The sequence below is a fragment of the Nymphaea colorata genome, chromosome 2 (genome assembly GCF_008831285.2).
Source record: "Nymphaea colorata isolate Beijing-Zhang1983 chromosome 2, ASM883128v2, whole genome shotgun sequence".
NCBI classification, from domain to species: Eukaryota; Viridiplantae; Streptophyta; class Magnoliopsida; order Nymphaeales; family Nymphaeaceae; genus Nymphaea; species Nymphaea colorata.
Window position 1 is genome coordinate 29,483,284 of NC_045139.1, and position 22,547 is coordinate 29,505,830.

At 36.6% G+C, this 22,547-nt stretch overlaps 2 protein-coding genes across 2 annotated transcripts; one reads left to right on the forward strand and one right to left on the reverse strand.

The window, feature by feature from the left end:
• Positions 1-2,592: 2,592 nt before the first annotated feature.
• Positions 2,593-3,715, forward strand: LOC116247536 (uncharacterized). Its single transcript, XM_031619711.2, has 2 exons — positions 2,593-3,304; positions 3,379-3,715. Exon 1 carries the CDS (start codon positions 2,620-2,622, stop codon positions 3,154-3,156), a length of 537 nt encoding a protein of 178 aa, XP_031475571.1. The 5' UTR covers positions 2,593-2,619; the 3' UTR covers positions 3,157-3,304; positions 3,379-3,715.
• A 1,372-nt stretch (positions 3,716-5,087) lies between these two features.
• LOC116248475 (very-long-chain aldehyde decarbonylase GL1-9-like) lies at positions 5,088-10,583 on the reverse strand. The gene is made up of 2 exons (XM_031621277.2): positions 9,756-10,583; positions 5,088-6,003 (listed from the first exon to the last, which is right to left on the reverse strand). Exons 1-2 carry the CDS (start codon positions 9,984-9,986, stop codon positions 5,461-5,463), a joined length of 774 nt encoding a protein of 257 aa, XP_031477137.1. The 5' UTR covers positions 9,987-10,583; the 3' UTR covers positions 5,088-5,460.
• Between the last annotated feature and the right edge of the window lie 11,964 nt (positions 10,584-22,547).

A 22,547-nucleotide genomic window follows, 5' to 3' on the forward strand; every position in this document is an offset into this window, starting at 1 on the left:
GGACACGTACCTCCCCCACTCTTTCTCGCGGAATTTTTAACCTTTTTAAATCGGCATATTTTTTCTTGAGATATCGGAATTGAAGTTGATTGTCCTTCACCAGGAAAAACAAGAATCGTTCTCTCTGCGTTTTATAAAATATTATTATTTATCAATAAATTATAAACTCAACTTTTTTATGTGGGATATTAGAAATTGGTAAAGTGAAAATCGTAATACTTTTAATATTATTATTTATCAATAAATTATGAGGGATATTAGAAATTGGTAGAAGTGAAAATCGTAAAAATATAATTTAGTAGGGATGCTAAGAAAGTTGCAACTAGCCTTTCCCTTGTTTAAGTTAATGAAAGAATAGTTCAAGTTTTTATTGGACAATTTTGCGAAAGAAAACTACTATCAAAATAATTTTTTTTAATTAATTAATTTTTGTATATGACATATTAGAACTTGGTAGATGTAATAATGGTAAAAGTATAATTTTTTATAACTTATTTGTTATGGCATTCCATTGACAAAGTGTGAAATAACACAAAAAACAACAGCGGGTAGGTGTTTATGAACACACTCTCAAATTTTAGCTGGCCAAGTTTTGGAACAAATCCTTAATATATTTATTTCCAAAAATTGATATTACTTGAGTTCTATTTCATTTGATGTTGAACTTAAGCTTATAAATATAATTTAACGTTAAGATCGTAAGCTTTTTCAGACAGATTTTGATGCTAAAACTAGATTTCTATTACAGTTTTAGAGTCCTCTAGATTGGTCGTATATATAATTCGAAAATGGGGTGTAAATAGATCGAGTATTTATAATGATAAGAAATTTTTGCACCACTTAATTTGTTAATTACTTTGATATCTAACCACCAGCACACCGGCTTCTACTTCTACTGCCTGAATTATTTCCTAAACAATGTATAGGACCATAAACGCTAGAGATGTATCTAAGAGGCCTTACGTACCAAGAGATTTTTACAATAAAGTTTTCTTTAAACCTTTAAAGGAATGTTGGGATGACACCTTCCAAAAATTTAATTTTGTAAAAACTAAGTTTGGTAAAAACCTGGTTAAAAACCCAGTTTTGTAAACTGGGTTTGAATGTTTTCAGAGACAAAAATCAGTTTTGCCTGAAAAACCTGGGGGGAGATGCACGTTTTTTAGGCCCTTCATGAAAATTGGCAAAACCCAATTTTAATATCAATATTTAGTATGACATCGATAGACGGGCAAAAAAAAAAAGAAAATTTCATTGTATTTTCCCTTTTGTCAAGGGTAATTTTCCTTTCCATAAAAAGTTTTTTTTTCACTTTCCTTTATAAGGCTTATTTTGCCGTTTTTATTAAATTCAATGGGTCGGATTCAGGGGCCAAGGCTTGCATGGGCTTTGGCTCCACCTCAAAAAAAAAAAATTATATCTAAAATTTTAGAAAATTTCACTTGTTCTATCAAAATTTAAAAACTTTAATTTTGATTCATTGATGAAAAATTTTTGGCTCTACCCGCAATCGAATTCAGAATTCATTCTTCTTGGAGAAATAGTGTTTAGTTGGAGAAGCCAAATGTCAGTAGTTCTGCATAGAATAAACTGAAAAATGCATTGTCTTTTGTCTTCATATTGGTAGCTGATCTGATTTTGACCTGTTTACGCGTTTCGTTTTATGCTTAACTGGCAAAAGGTGATCAGTTTACTAAGTACTGGTGACCCACGACGCAGCACCTAGTCAAAGCAAGGCCGGATCTAAATGAGCTCATCGGTTCAAGCATGACGCTTTCTTCCATCATATTCGTTCTTAATTGTTCATCCCACGCCACACAAAGACCTGGTGTTCCTTCGGAAGCTATACTTTTAGATAATTAGCTTTGATGAACAACAGAATTTTGCATTTGATTGCACCAAATCTGTTGTACAAACACTTTTTCAAAGATCTTACTGAAGTTGAGATCTTCGATCCTTCTCCGATGTCTCTCTTTTCAAACTTTTTTTGTCGAAAAATGAGAAAAACTTCAAGGATCGGAACCACTTAATGATCCGAGTATCTTCAAAAATAAGCTTTAAGTAAACTTTGTTAACCATCTTTTGTAAGAACAAGACCTTGAAAGAAAACTTTATCAGATCCCAATTTAGATCCAGTCCCAATTTTTTTTTTTTTCAAATTATATGAGCATGAGTTGGGTTTGAGATGAACTAGTTGTTTAGATCTCAACTCAACCATTAGCAGTTTCAGTTTCAGCCTGAAAAAGATTAGGTACCAAGACAACAAATCACTTAACAACTAATTTGATAAGTCTTTCAAGATAATCTACAACAGTAGATACATGACTGAACTTTTAGATTGTTACAAGGTTTGATACTTGAGACTCAAATTGGATTTTACTGTGTCTAGATTTGCTATAATCTGAACCGATCCAAACCCATTTATGCCCCAAACTTTGGTATTGACTTTTTCTTCTACAATCAGAGGGAACCCACTTTCCAAAAGTGGTTCTGTTGTCATAAAATTGACAAACGGCTAAATCTAGACCTTAATTTTTAAACCTTTTGACTAAGCAAGCAGGGGGGCCAACTACTCAACGGCTATATTTTCAATGAATTAGGAAGAAAGTGTGAACAGAGATGCCGGCCATTTCTCGTTTCATCTCCAGAACCCTCCGAGAAGTTCACCATTCCTACCAGATCGCTATATCAACCGTCCTAAAATTCATGGTGGTAGCCAGAAACCGGACGTCTCGCAGCCAGAAACCGATGGATCGTGGCATATTTGCAGTGAACGCAGTCTGCCTGAAGAGGGTCGTGAGCCGATTGCACGGCCGATCTTCCAGGTTTGCTTACCACCAACTATCGCCTGTTTCCGATGGGTTTGATGCAGGAGAAATGCAGAAGAGAGGCTCCGGCGGCACGGATACTGTGAGGGTAGTCGTGGGAAGGGAGAGGCGGGTGTTTGAGGTGGATTCCTGTGTTCTAGAGGAAGACCCATTTCAAGTACTGTTCGATCTGACGAGGACAGGGAAAGGAATGGGGGGAGTAATCTTTGTTGATTGTGATTCTATATTGTTTGAGCACATGTTGTGGCTGTTGAACAATGATTGGTCATCGTTCTTCAATCTGAAACTGAAGGACATCATAGAATTCTATGCTCAAGACTCCTCCTAGAGTTGTCTCAAAGTGTATGTGCGTATCTACAGCAGAGCTGGGAACAGTTTGGGTACTTTGGTGTTCTGCACTGCAATTTGGTATTCCAACTTGTCTGAAGCTTTCTGGATAAGTAGGTGCGTCCAAACAAATCAAGATAAGAGATATGGTAGGTTGTTTGTGATTAAGTTGCAGGGGAAGTCGATATTTTTGCTTCTGATCAAATTACACTGTTGTGAGCAGATGTTCATACGGCCAATTATTTTCTTCTCTCAGTCCAGCTTGGATTTATATGCTTTGTGAAGGTGCAGGAGGTTGATGATGGTGAGAGGAGTAAGACCAAGATGGACTAATTGATTCAGAATTCAGTTCATGCTGCAAGAATTATTCATTGTCACTGTAGTCGAGAGTTAGACTTATGGCAATCATTTGTTTTGATTTGTTCTGAAATTTAGAATTTTATGTCCTAATTTAAGGACCATCCCGAAAATATGGTTTCTGCCTTTTTTGTGATTGTAACATAAGGAATAAATGGAATGATACAGTTATGTTCTAGAATATAAACATATTCTAGGATTTTGCTTTAAGCAACGATCCATTTGTAGGAAAATTTGGGATCGTTGTAACTAATCTCTTAATAGCAGTATTGATTATGAATCTCCAACTGCTTTACAGTGAAATCATGATGCAATTTTTCAGTTTAGGACATGCGTAATATTTCGGTAAGCAAATGAATATGAGACTTTCAGCTAAGTGGCACCCATGTATAGTTTCTGCAACGGCCAGACTGGCAGCTGCTGAAACGTGACGGTTTCCATGTGAACACAAGAAAATCGCCATGTAATTCAATGGCTTCCAACATCAACATGGTACATCATTACTGTAAGCATGTCAAAAACATCCTCATCAAAGACAACCCATCAGAGTGATGATTTTCAACCAAGGTTCTCAAAGAGAAGGAGAACAGGAAATATCTTTGAAAACAAAAATGAAACGGAAAATGTTCTTGTCTTTTATGTGAACCAACATGAGCCTGTCCAATGTAATGGTCAGGGAAGTAAATGGATCAGATCGATATGCCCAATTGACATCTCATTATGAATCCATTTAGTCAGAAATAATAAACATACATATAATTATTAATCAGATTCATTCAGGCTTGATAACCGAATTTGAATCAGAGTCGAATATTTGATCGAGATCTGGTATTGGTCCAACCCAATTACACATATGATTCATACATTATGCTAGTTGAATCTGATTTTAGTTCTGAAAGTTATGGTCTAAATATGGGCCCAAAGCCAAAACCGAATACACGGAATCCCATTAGACTCTTTATGACAAGGTGTTAGCCAGTGGCGGAGCCAGGAAATTTTGGTCCAAGGATACTGACCAGTGTTTAGCTTAGTTGGTTGAATGTCAGTACTAGAGTGGGCACTCATGTTGCTGGACCCAAGTCCAGCTCCATTACAGCAGAAGACCTCATGTGCTGGCATGGGCAATCAACCACACCAGTCACATGGTAGCTCCGCTACTGGCGTCAGCATGTCTCAAAGTTTAGAAGAAAAAGAATTTCTCCTGGAGAGAGAGAGAGAGAGAGAGAGAGAGAGAGAGATCAATAATATACAAACCATTATCACTGCTGGTCTGACCAGTTAAGCTAAACTGCATCCCGCACTTGTTGACTTTTAGCATAATAAGGGGGCGGGAGGCAAGACTATGACCACGCTGACACTACAACTGCAAAAGAATTTTTATATAATTTGGGATCAAACCATGCTATTTTGTTTTCACCAAGTACGCCAAGTAAAACAAAAGATCGAGATACTACGATTAATTTGAAAGGCTTGCGCTGAAGAGTTTGCTCATATTGGAAAGGCACAGAGAAGTGCTGCCACATGGTAAAAGCTCAGCAGGGGAATCCACAGATGTCGAAAAACAATTAGAACATGTAAAAATAAATACAATCCTATCCTCACTCTGCAAGAACCATTTAGATCATACAATTGAGTCCCAAGATAAACCTCACAAGAGCACACTAAGCAGTGGAAAAGCACGTGAGAGAAAATGAGAAATACAATACATCAATCTAAGCAACTTCAAAAGCAAGAAGCCAGTCATTCATAAATTCACACAGTAATGGAATTACCCTTCACTGGTGAAACAAATGGAGATTCAGCTAAAAGCTCTATGTACAGCCTTTCTATCCCAAGCTTTGTCTGTGTCTCATGTTTGGCTTAGTCAGAAATGCCTGCTTCACAAAATATGAAGTTCGGTTCTGCAAAGAGTACACGAGCTTCGGCACCTCAGCAGATGAAGGAAAAGCTACTCTTTCAAAGGTCTTGCTTCAAACCCGCCTTCAGGATGTTTCACAAGAGTGTATGGCATGTAGGTCCCCAATAACCTGTCCCAAATTGGGAAAAAAGGCTGTGAATAGTTGAATTTTAATCCTTTAAGCTGATGGTGGATGTCATGATAAGCAGTGTTGTTCTGGAAAAATATATGGAACAGATTGCCTGGTAACCAAAGTCCACAGTGATCATCAACTGTCTTCACCACCGCAAAACAGAAAAAGAAGACTGCAGTCCGAGCAGTCATTCCTGAAAAGAGAAATGATATTGCTCCCCCAACAGTGTCAAGTAAAAGACCCTCCAGCGGGTGGTTGTATAGAGCTCCAATTGCATATGGAACAACCAGCTTGTGATGTTGTGAGTGAATGTGCCGGTATAAGAACTTGCTCTGGTGCATGAACCGGTGAATAAAATACTGCCACGTATCCATGATGAACATTGCTACTAGAATCTGAAAGAACTGAACAAGATAGGAAGGCTGGACTGGCTTCTTTGTGAGATTTGCTTTTGAGGTTACCTGCAACCACAATCCAAAAAAGGAGCATGAGAACGAGAAATCCTTGCTGATATACTGAGTAACTTAATCAGTTTAGTTCATACATCGAACATGTTGGGTGCACTAGCTTGACGCTAAGTGCATACAACCACCATAGAAAAATTAAAAGCCCAAGACTCAATGGACTCAGAGTTCTGATGGTTGAGCTATAGTAACTTTCATGAGGCTGGAAATGCAGTGTCATGAAAATAAGCCATTGTAGTGGATAGGTTTTTTTGTTTCTAATCTAATCTAAACAATTAGTTAAATTGGTTTAGGTTGGTTTGGGCTAGGGACTGAAAATGCTTTTGCTGGGCCCCTATCAGTTAGACAATTGAACTGACTGGAATACTGGATACACCTTTACATGCAATAAGATTAGCATGTAATCATATTTTACATGGATTAACCTAGAACCATGTCTTCAACCCATTTAAGTAGCTGGATATGGAAACTAAATAATAGAGATCAGTTGGATACTTATCTAATATTGAGAAGTTTGAACATCCCATATACCCAGAACGAATAACAATCACATCAAGTTGTCCAGCTAAAATAACCAGAATTTTAAGTAGTTGAAAACTAATGGGCAAACCGCCCTTGTGCTTATGACTCGCCATAAACAGTAAAAGTGGTTTCACTATTTTATCCGACCTGCACAACTTGATTAGAAGCTAAGGTCATTCCAGGCCCTGCATAGCAGAAGGAAATAGACCAGAATTCTTAAAATGCACAAGGGGTCTCAACATTCATTGGCTGTAAACATTACGAAAATTTTTGAGGACGTGGGTGTTTGGAAAAATGAACTGAACAAAAATAAATCCTCAATTCTTAGTATTAAATGACAAGAAAAGCATAAGAAAAATGTATGAACAGAGAAAATTTCATCAAGTTGTGACTTGTTTTATCAAACAACAGTACTCCAAAGTCCAAAATATACCCATATCTCAACTTTACTAACAAATATAGTGAGCAACAGTTCAACAAAAAGTTTGTGCCAGTGCAATTACTAGCTTCAGCAGATAGTTTATTTGTGACTAAACATTTGTGCTCATCTATGTCACAAAGATTTGGGGGAAAATGCCCAAAAACAAAATTGGACATGAGGTATGAACTTGATAAATCTGCAAAACAAAGGAGAAAGGAGATGTAAATCTCACACAAACTCAGAAAACTATGATTATGACAAATCAATCACAGAAAGTGTTTTGGCAGTTAAGCTAGTTGGATTCTTATTTGTCTCTTGTGATAGCTTTATTTAGGAATTATTGTCCCATTTTGACAACAGAAAAATCGATATGACCTGCACATTACAAATAACTAAACAGGGACAAAATGTAATTTTAAGTTCTTCCCTTACAAGGCTGTCCTACTAAAACTATTCGTAAAAGAAACAAGCTAACCGATAGTCGACAGATATCTAACATGCAGATCTCATTACCATGTTTTTGTCACTCTTAGCCTTTCATTCTCAAGTACCATTCATCAGTTGTTTGCAATGAACCAAGTTCCAGCTGAGAACCTCAATAGCCACATTCCCTTTTTCGTTTTTTTTTTTTACTTTTTCTGATACAAAAAGAAAAACAATGCCAAACTGCTACAGAGAATTTGGAAGGTGCCAAATGACTAAAACTATAACAGGAAAGAAGATTACATATCCACTTAGCAAAACCACAAAGCCAAAAAATCAACAAAAGAAAAGGAAGCAGATAATAAGTAATGGGAACTGTGAATATGGTAAAGATTTACATCTTCTAATCTAATAAATCATGTGCCTTGCAATGTGAACCATCAGCTTTTGCAACCAAAAATAACTTAAGATATTCTGCATGTGTTATTCTCAATGTGGCCGGTAATAAGCAACAATAATAAAATGAGTTAACAAAATAAATAACTTGTGAATACTATTTTATCTGGCCTAACCTTCCTTCAGTAGTTCATCAAGAAAAGGAACTTAGAAGAATAAAGCAAAGACAACGTCAAGAAGTACCAAGCTTTTCTGAAGTTGATCAATCTTAAATAAGTGTAACAACTAACGATAGTCATTGATATACTTCCAGAGCCTCTAAGGAACTATATGAAACTGTGGATTAACTTACCAAGTTTCCATTGAAATAGAACGTACACCTGGAAAACTGCGAGTAAGTTGTGCAATTATCACTAATGAGGTGACCAACAACTACCATGCAAGGTATTTCAGAAAGAGGAAGACACAAATCCCTTAAAGTAAGTTGTCTAATATGATGTGCAAAGCTCTGAAGATAGCTGAAACAGAACGAAAATACGAAACATCATTATCTCACTGAACAAGTCTAGTGCCAATTTCAAACAGGTACCAAGCCTTGGAGTGCAGTATAGGTGTTCAAACTTTTTCAAATTACAAATAGTTCTGAAATCTAAGGGAAGTTGGTTCCAGGAAAACAAATCAATGCAATGCCTCCCGTAATCTTTTTTGTTTTTAAGTTGTACATTTTCTTTGCCTAACGAAAATCTGAACAGGACCTTAGATATCTACCATGGAAGTGTTTAATGTTTTCTTCTTATCTGATTTACCCTGATGCTTGTAGTCCTTCAAATAGTAAACCTGAAACTGTTAACACTTTGTAAAATTAGATCTTCAAAATGGCAATGAGATGGAGTCGAGACTTCATTTGGTAGATGGCGTGCACACAAATAATCATGTATCAAATGTGCAATTTTGGGTGAACTAAAAGAAATCAAATGAACCGTCCTAGATGTTTTTCCATCACTACATTAATTCAGTTCTCTGCAGAAGCTAGGGAGCAGTATGTCTGTCTAAGAGCACTATATCACCTTTTAAACTTCTAGAATCCAAGAAGAAATAAAAAAATTCAAGAAAAAATCTTTACGAGGAAAAAAAATGCATAATACAAACAAAATGAAGGACAAACAAGAGCATGCTGGTGACAGAGACAGATTGGTCTGAGTACTAAACACTAAGTCATGTCAAGCCTCCCAAGAGATTTCAACAGAAAAGGAAAAGACTTAACAGTGGTAGTATCTACCATTCAAGTACCCAGTTTCCATTAAAAAGGGTCTTTCTCTGATAAAATTTCTTTTATTCTGTCCATTTTTAAGCATTGACATCCTATGAACACGCCACGTCCATTAAATATCATTTTTCTTGTCTGCTTATCTTTTCCCTTCTGGTACGCCGTTGCCCTCATAAAACCAAATTCACAGCACCATCATTCCTATAAGCTAATTCACTACAAAGACGCTCATTCTAGTTGCAAACAGCATACATGGAGAATGTTGTATCCAAAAATCGGAGCCTGAAGTAAGTGCATCACCATTTCACAGGTCAAAGAGCCTAACGTGAAGGCAAAACAGTCCTGTGTTTCCATAACATGAATACAGAAGAGACAATTAATGACATATAAAAAATGACATCATTTAACAAGAAATGCAACAAGTTTAACACTTATAGTCATCCTCGGCATATGAAATCAAGGGTACGCCGAAAAAGGTCAAGCAAGTGTAATCCTGTCAAAGATAGAAGGTTTAAGTAAACCTCAAACACCAACGAAATCATGAATCGAAATGATGAAAACCCATCCGAACAGAATCGGAGGACAAAGGTAAATCTCACAAGCCAACAGAAACAGAATCGTAAGTTGAAATAATGAAACCTCTTCTGAGCCGAATCAAAACCAACAATAAGAAACTAGACCCGGAGAAAAATTAAAATAAAAAAATGGTAAGAAACCAACCAAAAACAATAACTGTGCCACGACCGCTTGAAACAGCTGCTGAAGAAGGACGCCCTTGATCACAGAACTTAGGGCCACCGAATTCTTCTCCTTCTCCTCCTTTCTTGTGTGCATCCGATACCGATCCAACGGTGGCAGCATCTGGTACATCCCTGCGTACAACCAATAGACCACAATGGGGGCAAAAGTTCCCATTGCCTCATCACTCACATACCCATCCCAGAACACCATCCTGAGGCTATTTCAGGGACCCCAGCAGAAAAAAGGAAGACGGTTGGAGTCCTCAAATCATGGAGAATTCACTAGCCACCGCAGTTTTCTGAGAGAAACCAACAGCGATGCCGGTGTGTGCTTAGAAGACAATGAGATCACAGACCCAAAAAATATCTTGTGCAGGAAGATGGGATTTTGGGCATTGATCTCTGGACAGAACTGTCTTTTATTGGTTCGTTGCTGAATGGTGGGTTGCACAAACGAACGTGAAATCAAACGCCCAAGAATTCTTTTTGCCGCAAAAAGGGTAGTAGGTGGGGATCTATGTGCAGGACCATCCCCGTTTTCTGATGGTCGCCGATGGACGGATGGAAGAGGTCGCAAGAGAATCGAACGGCTAAGAGCAGTTCAGATGTTTGACTCTCAATCGATCGAAGCCCAGGGATGGAATTTAGTTGCTGCCCACTGGATTGGCCCAGAATTTTCCTTCGTTTTTCCCGTCTTCACCTTTTCTTCCCCCATCATTTTCTTATTTCCAACTCCGAATGAATGAATTCATATTCCATCCTTCCGCAGTCCCCTGCAACACCTATGCAGAAAGCACCAATAAAATGTTGGGGACACAACAGTGCTGCAGTGAATAGTTTCGGACACCACCGATTCCTTTACTTTGCCTGAGTTTTCCCTTTCTTGTTCCCGATTTTCTTCTTTTAATTTGCACGGAAGACCAAATTTGCCATAACCAGTGTCGAATGATAAAACGCATTTTATTTCTCATTTTGAAGATTGTAGTTTATGTATACGTAGGTATATTAGTACAGAGAGAGAGAGAGAGGTGCTCCTTTTTGTAGCTCTTTGTAGAACGTATTGTCATGTTCTATGTTAAGAACGCATGTTGCATGCACAAATTTAGTATTTGGTACATTAAATTCATTAAACATTACAGCTCCAGTTGAAAAAAACCCTTCTTCAAAGTAAGTTGGCTCATCTTCTTGGATGGAAGTCAGACTTGGATTGAATAATACTGTGTATTGTTGGGTTACATAAAAGATTTTCCTCTAGCAATTAAGTTCAAAGAAAGGTTGGCTGGTTTGGCACATCTAATAAGACTAGTTTCCTAGCTCAATTTGAACATTCTTAGTCAAGCAACTTGTAAGCGACCACACTGACCAGAAAATGCATGGCTTTGATGGTATTTTAAACTTTTAATTTAAGAAATTGGTGCCTAGATCTGTAGTCTAGGTGCATTACTTTAGCACATCTCCCTCAACTTCACTGTTAAATCAATAGGTACAATCCCAACCAAACACCAAGTTGTAATTAGCAAGCCCCATATAATTGTCTGTCCTCCTCTAGGAATAATGGTACATAATATGTATATAATGATATAATATCATATATTAAAAGGCTCAACTATCAAAATCACATGGGTGCTCTTATATTGCCCAAAAATCAAAGAGCTTTTGTGTTTTGGGCCCAAGTGGGATGTAACATTGACACGACATCTTGCTTTGTCCTCTCTAAAGTACACATTACAATTCCCTGAGCTTATTTAGTGAAAAATTATCTGAAGGATGTTGATTTAAAAGACCATACATCAAGTCAACCCTACTTATTGCTTTAAAGGGTGAGGTTCTCACCACTTCACCAGAGACAGAATTTTTGTATTTTTTAGTGGGAGCACTCTCATTTAATGGTTATAATTTTTTTGAGGCACTTATATATATAGCAATCATATATATTAAACTAATTTTATGAGGCTGGTGTGGGCAACTGCCAACACAGCCAGGCGTATCGTAAGTCCATTCAAACTATAAAGCAAGCGATGGCGCGTTAGCCTTGGGGGCCCTAAGTAAACATTTAAAAAAAAAAAGAACAAGGTACATAAATGCACAAGCTATCCGACTAGTTTGGTGGTTGAACATGCATCATACTAAATTTAATTCCATTGGAGTTTCACCCATTTAGACAAAATTAGAAGTCTGATGTTGAGCATTGACACGATAACCTTCCCTTCAACATATGATGAAGAAAGCAACAAAGTTAGAAGTTCTGCATTAAGAAGAGGAATCTTCTGTTCCCCTTAAGCAACTGAACATGAACTAGCACAATGGATTGCCGTCACAGTATGATGTCAAAATTTTTCTTGTCGTGAAACGAATGTCATTTTTTAGGAACTTCTTTAAGAAGAAGCTGAAGTTCAACAATTTCATACCCAAGGTGGGGATAAGGTTTTGCCTCATTCCAACTTGCCAGTAAAGTATCTGTTCAAAATTTGTATCTATTTACTTATAGGCTCACAAAAGTCTCCAAATATGACAAAAATATATACCCTCAAGTACCACTTTTGGAAAAAGTTGCAGAACTTTTGTCTTCAGTTGGAAGTCAAATATAACTCTATGTTAGGAACACATGACTACCCAAGTGGGTGCCAGCCAAGTAGGGCGAGCTGGTAAGGAGGATCATGTGACAACTATTATTTATCAACCATTGTGACTTACTTGTTTTAAGTCATGGAAGTGGACATATATATATATATATATAGTGATTGTTAGAAACCAGACTATTTAAATATGATATTTAAAGTGTTTTGTTTTTTGAAATCCAACCTTATCAATAAGATCTTAAGGATATATTGATGCAAAGTGTATATTAAGTTGATCATTTTTTGGGTTGTAATAGTGTTTTTATAATAAGCAAACATGAATGGCTGTCGTAGCATCACCATATTGATAATAGAGAAATCAACATTTTTCATAAAACCAACTTGATTCAAAGCATGCTTTATATCAAAAAGGTTTTTCAAATTATATTATGATGTTTATATTTTATTTTAAATAATTTTGTTTTGCAAAAAATTAAAAGGTCCGGCTTTTATCCATGCCATGAGTGCATGGTTTTTACTAATTTTTTTTCTCTCTCTCTCTCTCTACATTGAAAAAAAAATATAGGAATTAATGTTAGATGATGAAAATGTCAATCATTTTTTTTTTCTTAACAGTTTATCATGCTGAATCAGAAGGTCCTGGTAGATTGCAGACTGATTCTAAAGAGTGATTCTAAATAGCTGAAGTTACAATTCAATTTTTCTGTATATATAGATATATATATATGCCTATATATCAGCTATTATGTATCAACCATTACCACTTATTTGTTTTAAGTCATGGCAGTGTCCAAGGTTATATATATATATATATATATATATATATATATATATATATATATATATTAAAGTAAGCCCGCTACCTCTATCTGGTTGATTTTTGTTTTATTTTGTGTTGCTAAAAACCATGACAAAAAGTATATTTATGACATTCAGTTGCTTAGCCAAAGTTTTAACCAATTGAATACACCAAAATTGGATTAGGTTTTAATGACACAAAATGAAAAAAAAAAAATTTATTCGGCCACATAGGTAGTCGACTGATTTCAACATATGCATTTTTTGAATTTATAGTTGCAATGTGAAATGACAAAACAAAAATAAGAGTTGTTTTGGAAAACATTAATTTTGAAAAAGGAAAAAAAAAATTGAGCAAGCAAACGACTACCATTTAATGAGATTAATGAGCAGTGAGTTGTGAAAACTCGAGCTTCAAAACCAGATCGTCATGGCGGGCGTCACAGTCCACGCTAGCCTGCGGACATGGAAAATGGAAAATGGCATCTTAGAATATTTTTCTCATGTGATTTGGCCAATGATCTTATCTGTTTATGCAGTTTTCTTTCAGAAAATTTCAAACTGGCATTTGTTTTCTAGAAAAAGGAAATCTTATTCTAATAAGGAGCTTCTGAGGTGCAGTTTTTTTTTATCTTAAATGTATTCAATTAACGATGACTTAATTTGATTTTCCTATAAATTGACGATGAGGTTGAATTCATTTTCTCATGAGAAAAATTTTCTCATGAGAAAAATTTTCTCGGATCGTCATTTCTCTACTAGAACCCTTAGCTGGCAACTGCAGGAGGTCGTATCAAAAGGACCTCTCCTCCCATGTGAAAGAAATAAATATACTCTTTATTGCCCTTCAAGATGGTGAGCAACTTTTAAAACCATAGTCTTCTAAAGTTTAATATTCTTGTCACGTTTCTCGAAAATAATTTATAATATAAAAACATTTCTTGTTCTTCCTATTATTTTCCCTTTCCTAAATCATGAAATAATTATTTAAATGACGGGAAAAAAGTATGGCCTTCTTTCTCCAAACGCCCTGTACCAATATCTGCCAAACAATAAATTCAAGCACTCGCACATATTCAATGACAAACTCTAGGCTTCTTTTAACTTAGCTCGGGATTGATTATTCGGAATTCAAATTCATAATTTTCACGCTACCATAAATTATGGATTTGAGATCCACGTTAGAGGTGAATCGTAAAGTCTACAGTTTCATAAAAATGTGGATTTGATTTCAAATCCCTTTAGATCTCAAATCCACGAAATCAAACGCAACGTTAAGGTTGTGTTTGTTTGACCATCAACCTGAGATCCTAAGATTTCAGATCCAATGGATTTAAGATCAGACCACATCCTCACCCCCTATTTGACTTTAAATCCATGATTTTAACATGTAGCATGAATTTAAGATCCATGTTACTGAACAAACTGATGATCTCTCAAAACACACATTTTTATGCAATTTTGGATCTACGTTCTCGGATCTAAGTTCTGATGCTATCAAATGCAACCTAAGGTTGTGTTTCATTACATGGACCTAAAATGATCTCGGATCCCCTCTATGAATTTCAGCATCATTTGATCTTGGATCCCATGGCACTCGAAATCTGTGAGAAATCAAATGCAACCTAAAATATTGAGCTCATCCAAATGCAATAAGGCGTTTGATAAAAGAACAGAGTGTTCTTAAAACACACATTCTTATAAGATATAAGCTACAAAGATGCAGCTTTGTTTCAAGATGTGATTATAGATGTCTCTTCGAATCTCAACAATCAAATACTGATTATAATTAATCACATAACGTTTCTTAGAAAAAATGTTGTTAGGCTGTCCCTTGGCTGCCATTGGAGATGTCGAGGAGTCGAGTCTTTATTGGACATGTCCAAACCCGGACTCTGAGTTCGAAACCCGACGAAAACTAGACCCAAGCCCAAGTTTGGATCTTAAGCCAATCCGATTCAGTTAATTTGGTTTCAGAAACATGAATTTGAGATTCCTGATTTCAAAAACGTAGGTAAAGGCCCGGTGAAATCAGACTTGGAAAAACTTTGGATCGACTGACTTGTTTTTCAAAAGAAAATAAGGATGTTGAATTGAGTGAGCAGAAATAGAGTATTTCGTTTCAACTGTCCAACAAGAGAACCGATGCTCTCACACCTCCTCCTCTCTTTCTCTTCCCCCTATGTGCAAGATACTAGGTCTGCTTTGAGTGATGCCTAAGCCTAGGTAACGGGTTGACCCAGCCTGATAAGGAGTCACGCTCGGGACGACCTGACATCTGAAGCATGAGCCCGAGCTCAGCCCGATTAAATTAAAAATATATATTTAATATAAAATATTATATAAATACAATTAATTGAATTAAAATATTATAATTATATATATAAATCAATAAAATATATATTTAAAAAATCTTATCGAGCCGAACCAAGCTTAGTCAGGCCGAATAACTTATCGAGCCGGCCCGGTGCCTTTTTTTGGGGCTTGAGCCCGGGCCTAAGTCGGGTTGAGAACTGGGTACCCGTCGGGCACTCGACTCGACGCCCAGCCTTGGTGATGCCTCAGCTTGCATATCGGTGCTACTCTTTTTATAGTATAAGAAGTTGATACTCTAACCCTAAATGCTGGAAAGAGAGACGTATCAACCCCACTCGGGCATTGAACTAATTCACGTGGTCACTGCACGAATGAAACCTTACGAGCTTATTTATTTTTATTGAACTTTAAGGAACTCATTTAGCAGGTCACGTGGAAGTGGAACCCCATGTTCACGAGATGTGGTTCGTTCTAACTCGATCATGAGAACGTAAGATGGTTGTTGTTAAAATCGGTGTGAACAGATCCATTCAAATCAAGTCTGGATAATTACCATTCGATGCACCCCTTGATTTAATGTAGGCACTGTGTCATAATTAATTTATTTTTATCACTTAATTTATATTTTCATTTTTTTATTTTTTAAATCAATAAATGTGATTGGTCCTGCTCATAATAATTTCCTATTCCAATTCGTTTCGTTCGATTCCCTGATTATTTTTTTGCCAACATATTTGAATTAAAACTAAAACCCATTCTCAAAAACCTAGTGATGTCAATGGATCGGATTATCGGGGCATGCCAAGTTTGCAAATCCAGTAAATGGGATTAGAAAAGGTAGAGTAGCAAAATTTCTTATTTAAAAAATCACTGAGCTCTCCATGTTAGAGAACAGATTGATGCAGCCAGATCTTGGACTTTTTGATTCAAATATGCAGATCCAGATCAGCTAACTTCATTGAGTTTCAGATCTAGAACAGCCCAACAATATTGCAAAACCTGAATCCAAGCAATGGGTACCCCTAATTGGATCTCGAAATGTGATCAAAGTGGCATTTGATTTGCTCCAAAGTATGTTGTAGGCAATTATTTAATCTATGTATGTTCCTTTAAATGCTGGACACACCGGTAAGATTAAATACTCTTCCTGCTCACCCAAAACATGTTGTAGGCGCTGAAAAACCCACATTCATCTATTGTTTTCAATGGTCCCTAATCAACTTCTCCTACCATCATGTGGAGTATAGAATCATACATAATTAATGTGAATATACCAGTTTTGGTTAAATTTGGTGCAAGCTAAAAAAAAACGAAACATCATGTCAAATCCATATCCTAACAATTTAAATCTCTCATCCTTCATCAATGGTTTTGACTTGACTTAATGGTGCAAATCAATTCAACGTAGTTTCTTGTTGCAAATTATATTTTAGATCATTGTTAGAAGAAAATTTTTGATTCATCAGGTATTGTGTTGGTCTACTGTAAGGCTTTATGCTCTTGATATCCTTTTTATGTGCTTTAACGGTTCTTACTTTTTTAAATGAACTATGTAACATCTAACAAATTATTTTTGTCATTTCCTCACTGCACCGGATGGTTTTAGAGGAAGAGACAAACAAAAAAAAAACTTAAAGCACCTTCTTCAATCGCACAAACTACCCCCTTAAGAAAATGTTCGAAAGCCCCCAATTTTTCCTGTTTTCGGGATTTTGAGCTGCATTGGCACTAGCGGAGCCAGAAATTTTTCTGGTAGGGGCACTCATTCAATGTCTTCCACTTTTTTGGAGCACTTACATGTATAAAAATCAAATGTACCAAAACATTAACGTATATATTAAACTAATTTTGTGAGGTTGGTGTGGGCAGTTGAGACTTGCATAAAGTGAAGTATCCCATCAACTAGCGTGTCACCATCCTACTGTTTATACTCCAGGAGAACCGCATCCTCCACGGGAATCAAAATGATACATGTCCAGCTATGTTATGTCTCTTGAGACATCTTGCATAGCACCTTCAAGGTGGTGTAGATGAAAGCACACGAAATTTGTTGAACACCTTGAACCATTTTACAAGTTACAACTTTCATGTATGGTCTTGGTCCAACATCAAGACATGAAATATTTACCTAACTTGGCAACTAAGCATGCCTTCTGTTGCTTCCAGATCTAAAATCTTTGTTTGTTTTTTTCAATCAACGAGCAAGAAGAAACTGAAGCGGCCAGTTCAAAGCAGATTTTGGCAGTATGTTCAAGATTGCTGCGTGTTTGTGCAGTGCAATTCAAAGCGTCAGTTAGCATGAACCACCGATCACTTACAGACCGCTGTTGGTCCTGCAAGCGCAAGGTTAGAATCCTAGTTATTTCACGCTGACAATTTTCCCCAGATGATTGATTTTTTATATCTTGGATCCGCCCATGATTGGTGGGATGTGTTATAGAGTGGATCTTGATTCCTACTTAATAAGCTTCTCTAATTTCTGCAGATACTTCTTAAGGACATTATTATAATTGTTGCTCGATAGGAAAACTTTGGTCTCCAAACCATTAAAAATCTTTGATGTGTCTTCTTCTTCTTCTTCTTCTTCTTCTTCCCTAACAGGACGTGGGTATGTCTACTATAAGCAGTTAAAACTGTTTTCTGCTTGATGGGAAGTCGCTACTAAGGAAACCTGCATAGGAAAACCCTTGGTTTTCGTTGTGTGTTACTCTCCTTTGCATGCATATTAAAAACTCTGATAAGCACATTGAATTGGGGTATACAAAACAACTTCTCCATTAGTGAGAACCATTAATCTTCCTGTCGAGTCCTTCCTCACGCGACGATCGCCTTCATGAGGAACGTTGCAGTGTTTCTTTGAATTCAAGTGAAAATCTGGATCAAGTTCCAACCCTGCCACTTTGCCGCCTTACTAAGTGTTGTAGATGATTTGTCTTCTCAACATATGGTTTACTAAGGGTGGAGCCAGAATTTTTTCATGAAGGGATAGAATTAAATTTTTTAAATTTTGATGATAATCAAAATATTCTTTTTAAAAAATTTTATATTGGACAACTGAAATTTTCTAAAATTTACACGTAGTACAAAATTTGAAGGGAGGCGAGGAGGGAGGTCAGGGCTCCTGTGGCACCCCCCTTGGCTCTGCCCCTGCCCAGGCTCGCTCATGAGAGCTGGCTTACTGAGGGGTGTGATCTGGTCCTTTGAGTGCTTGTCGGCCCAAAAGAAGAGAAAAAGATGGCTTGTGAATTGAACCCACCTCGGTTTCAAAAGCTTAGGTACGTCAAACCAAGCTAAGTAAACTTGACCGCATGCGCGTAAACCCGGGGTAAGCCTAAAATCAGTTGCAGGGATACATGAGGGATGGTGTGACCCACTGCCTACACCAGCACATCAAAAGTTACATAGAAAAATTTCAAAATTACATGGGGCATCCACATCAGGCTTAGGCTAACGACTCAAGTGCTTCTCAGCTAAAAATTTCTGGCTCCGACACTGTCTAAATTGTCAAGTTAAAAATTTGTTAAAGCTATTAAAATGTACTTCTTCTCCTACCAAATCCAAGCAAACCAAATTTGGATCTTTGGATCTTATCACCTTAGCTGCAATTTTCCTTTTTATTGTTATTTTAACTTTTAAATAATAAGAATGATCCTGCCTCAGCATTTGCAAGCTCCGGATGCAATTCATGGGCCTGATTTGATACCAAAATGGAGAAATGATTTAGTAATCTTTTCGGTATACCGGATCTGATCCCCGCGTTTTCAGTCAAGATGCCGACACCGGGCTTGTTTCCTTCAATGCAAGAACAACGAGATCTCGGATCGATAGGATCTCATATCGGTGGATCCAAGGTACCCTAGATTTTAAAAGAGATTCATGTTGTTGAAATTCACTAGTTGTTTAAACACCTCGTGTCACCAAACATTAGTACCGGAGCCAAGATTTTTGGTTGATAAACACTCTAATCATAGTCTGAGGTCTGATGTGGTGCTGTATTAAGCCTGAGCATCGGACTGGCCCAGCTAGACATTCAAAACCTAAGCCCGGCCCAACTCGAAAAATTCAAATTGAACTCAGCCTGATTAAATTTTAAAAATTATTTTTAAATAAAAATATATAAATATAATTAATAGTAATAAAATATTATATATATAATTTTTAGAAAGTTATTATCGAGTCCACCCATACTTATTAGGCCTGCTCGAGTTCCTTTTCTCTCGGCCCGATGCCCAGGCTTATGTTGCATAGTCTGGTGCCAATTCCACCAGCTCGCATGTAGCTCCACCACTCTATGCATCATGGATTTTAAATCAACCTTGGATTTCAAATGTACCCTAATTGAAACTATAGTGGTCGTTAGATCAACCTTGGATTTTATTCCTTTTTTTTAAAAAAAATAGAGGTACCAATATTATTCCCAAACAACAGAATAAACATACATTCTGATTGTAGCTAGTACACATCGGGCTTCCAACTAAAATGGTGTTGTCCGATATGGGGCTTCAAATATGAAGCACTTTTTTTGTTTTATTATTTTTTTAAAAAAATACTGCTAATTGTTCTTCAAATTGTGGTGTACTTTTATTCACAAAATTATGTACATGATCATATTTACATTGTCGAGATACGGAAGCACAATTTGATAATTAGGAAAAATACTTCAAAATATATCAGAAAATTTGAAATCAGTCCGCCACACAATATTGTGAAATCACCAAAAATATTAGTTTATACCATAAACTATTATTATTAAAAGAATCAGCATTTTAACCGGTCGATAAATTCGCGACGCTTTATATAGCGAACAAACATGTGCCGATATTTTGGAAAGTCCGAGTCGGGTCAATTTCACTATAGCCGAACACGTGGCGGGCGGTGGGCCGTTGAAGTTGCGCTTCCTTCTCTCGGCTAGCGCGTAGATTCCAACGGTCCATTCCCGTGCCGCCACGTGTACCGGACGCAGCGAATGGGGTTCGAGTAATGTGCGTGGTTGCTGCACCTGCCACGTTTCGCCTTTTCTTCAATTTCCCTACTTTTTAAATATTACGAGGGTAATTACGTCCTTTGTGGTGTTCCGGTTGTTCTATTTTTGAAGGTCAGAACTGTAATTTTATACGTATAAGTCTTAAATTCAACTTTGACTGAGCTCATTTGCTTTTTTTAAAAAAAAAAAAAAAAAAAAGACACTGATTCACGCAAGCCTTACGACGGAAATCCGAAACCGAAAGTCTTGACGTTTTCCCTTTTACCACTTGCACACCTTTCAAATTCAACTGACAACGACTTTTGGTTTTCATTCTTTTGCTGAATTTGAATTGGTTACTAAAGTTCTATATATATATATATATATATAAAAGTTAAATTCTCTTATTGAGTTATATATACACTTTTTTTTTGTTAATTTTTAAATATTTTGAAGCGTTTATCATATATTGATTTGTCAAGAAGTTAAGCCTGGATTTTTTTTTTTTTTTTTTTGGTTAGCAGATCAAAAGAGTCTTATCGGTAGCTCTTTATGAGTAATTGCATGTTGCCTAGTCCCCCAATCTACCGTGACATCTCGCGTTTGTAAAGATGATGTTCAACGAATTAGGACAAGTCCGTTTGCTTCCAAATGTTCGGCTGCGTCACTGTGAATTGATCAAAACACTTTGAGGCCCACTATACCTACCAATAATTATGCAAAAAATCCAACTTAATTTCTCCAAAGATTAGTTAGCCCGGCCGCAAATTCAACACTTGTGGACTAAAAATGATCTGAACCTCGGCCTTACGTAGTTAATTTGATCAAACTCGGATTCGGCGTAGAATCCGAACGCGTTTTTGAACGTCGAATTCGGACACCTATTAGCATAAGATCTGACTTTTATATGTAATTGATCAGATGGGTTGGTAAGTCTACCTCTCTCTTGTGCAACTGTTGCAAATATCATTTATTTTGCATCAATTATTTTTTTTTTAAAAAAAGGAAAATATTTTGTGTCATAGAGGTATTGAATCTCAACAAATTTATTGGTTTGTGATTAAGGAGTAGATCCACCTTATTTCGAGTATTCATCTTTGTTATTTGTTCTTTATGTAAAATAGTTTTTAGTTTTTACCTTCTAACACAATCAAAATACCACATAAATGAAGTTATAAAGAACTATAATGATGCCGCCATTTTCCTAATGTTTCCCTTCTGTCTTTCCAAATTGTTCACTATCTCATTTACCAACAAAATTTGATCTGGAGTGATTCTTCATGGTAGAAAGGCACCCTGTTTGATTTCCAATCATTCTTGCAAGTATGCATTTCATTTTTTCCACAATTATTTTAGTAATTGTCTTGTATAAACAATTGGCTGAAAAACCTTAATATCCAAAACTCAGTCAAACTTGGGAATGAGCACCATATGTGCCTTAGGAAACGTTTGATGCGCAGGACGGTAAAATTTTCAAGATAAAATTACCGTGGAAAAAGGTCGGACCTAAAGAGGTCCGACCTTTTGGCGGGGAAACTTTTTCTAAATTCAATGGAAAATACAAGGTAAAATTTCATATGTTTGACAAAGCAGGAGAAAACCGTACGAACGGGATAAAATTCTCACGAAGTACAGTCTTTTTCTTGTTCTTGTGCATCAAACATGGTCTTACTAATACTCTTAACTAGTTTACTAGCCTTATAAAAAAATCACAAACTGCCTCAATGGCATTGTCCCCCACAATGTGCCAATTGCTGTAGCAAAAGTCTATACTTAAGCCGTATTTCAGACCATCCATCAAATGAACAAGCAAGTCACCTTCATTAGAGTTGTTGGAAAAGAATTAATTCATAAAAAAAAAAAAAGTCTACAGGGTTCAAAAATATTAGGCTAATGAAGGTCATTGATTCATGTTAAACAAATCGTGAAAAATACTAACCCTTACCAAGTTTGATGGACAGGTGGGTAGGTAGTCAGAAAAATTGATAGGAGGGGCACTCGTTTAACAATACTCATATAAAATAAATGTTTAAAAATGCATGTTTAAAATTTTAAAAAAAGAGAGACTAGTGTGGGCAGTTGCCCACACGCGTCACCATGCGGCTCCACCGCTGCT

Coding starts and splice junctions, on each gene's coding strand:
- LOC116248475 (XM_031621277.2), bottom strand. CDS start 9,986: ATGGTGTTCTGGGATGGGTATGTGAGTGATGAGGCAATGGGAACTTTT. Junction 6,004..9,755: donor TGGCACAGTTATTGTTTTTG/GTTGGTTTCTTA, acceptor TTGTGGTTGCAG/GTAACCTCAAAAGCAAATCT.
- LOC116247536 (XM_031619711.2), top strand. CDS start 2,620: ATGCCGGCCATTTCTCGTTTCATCTCCAGAACCCTCCGAGAAGTTCAC.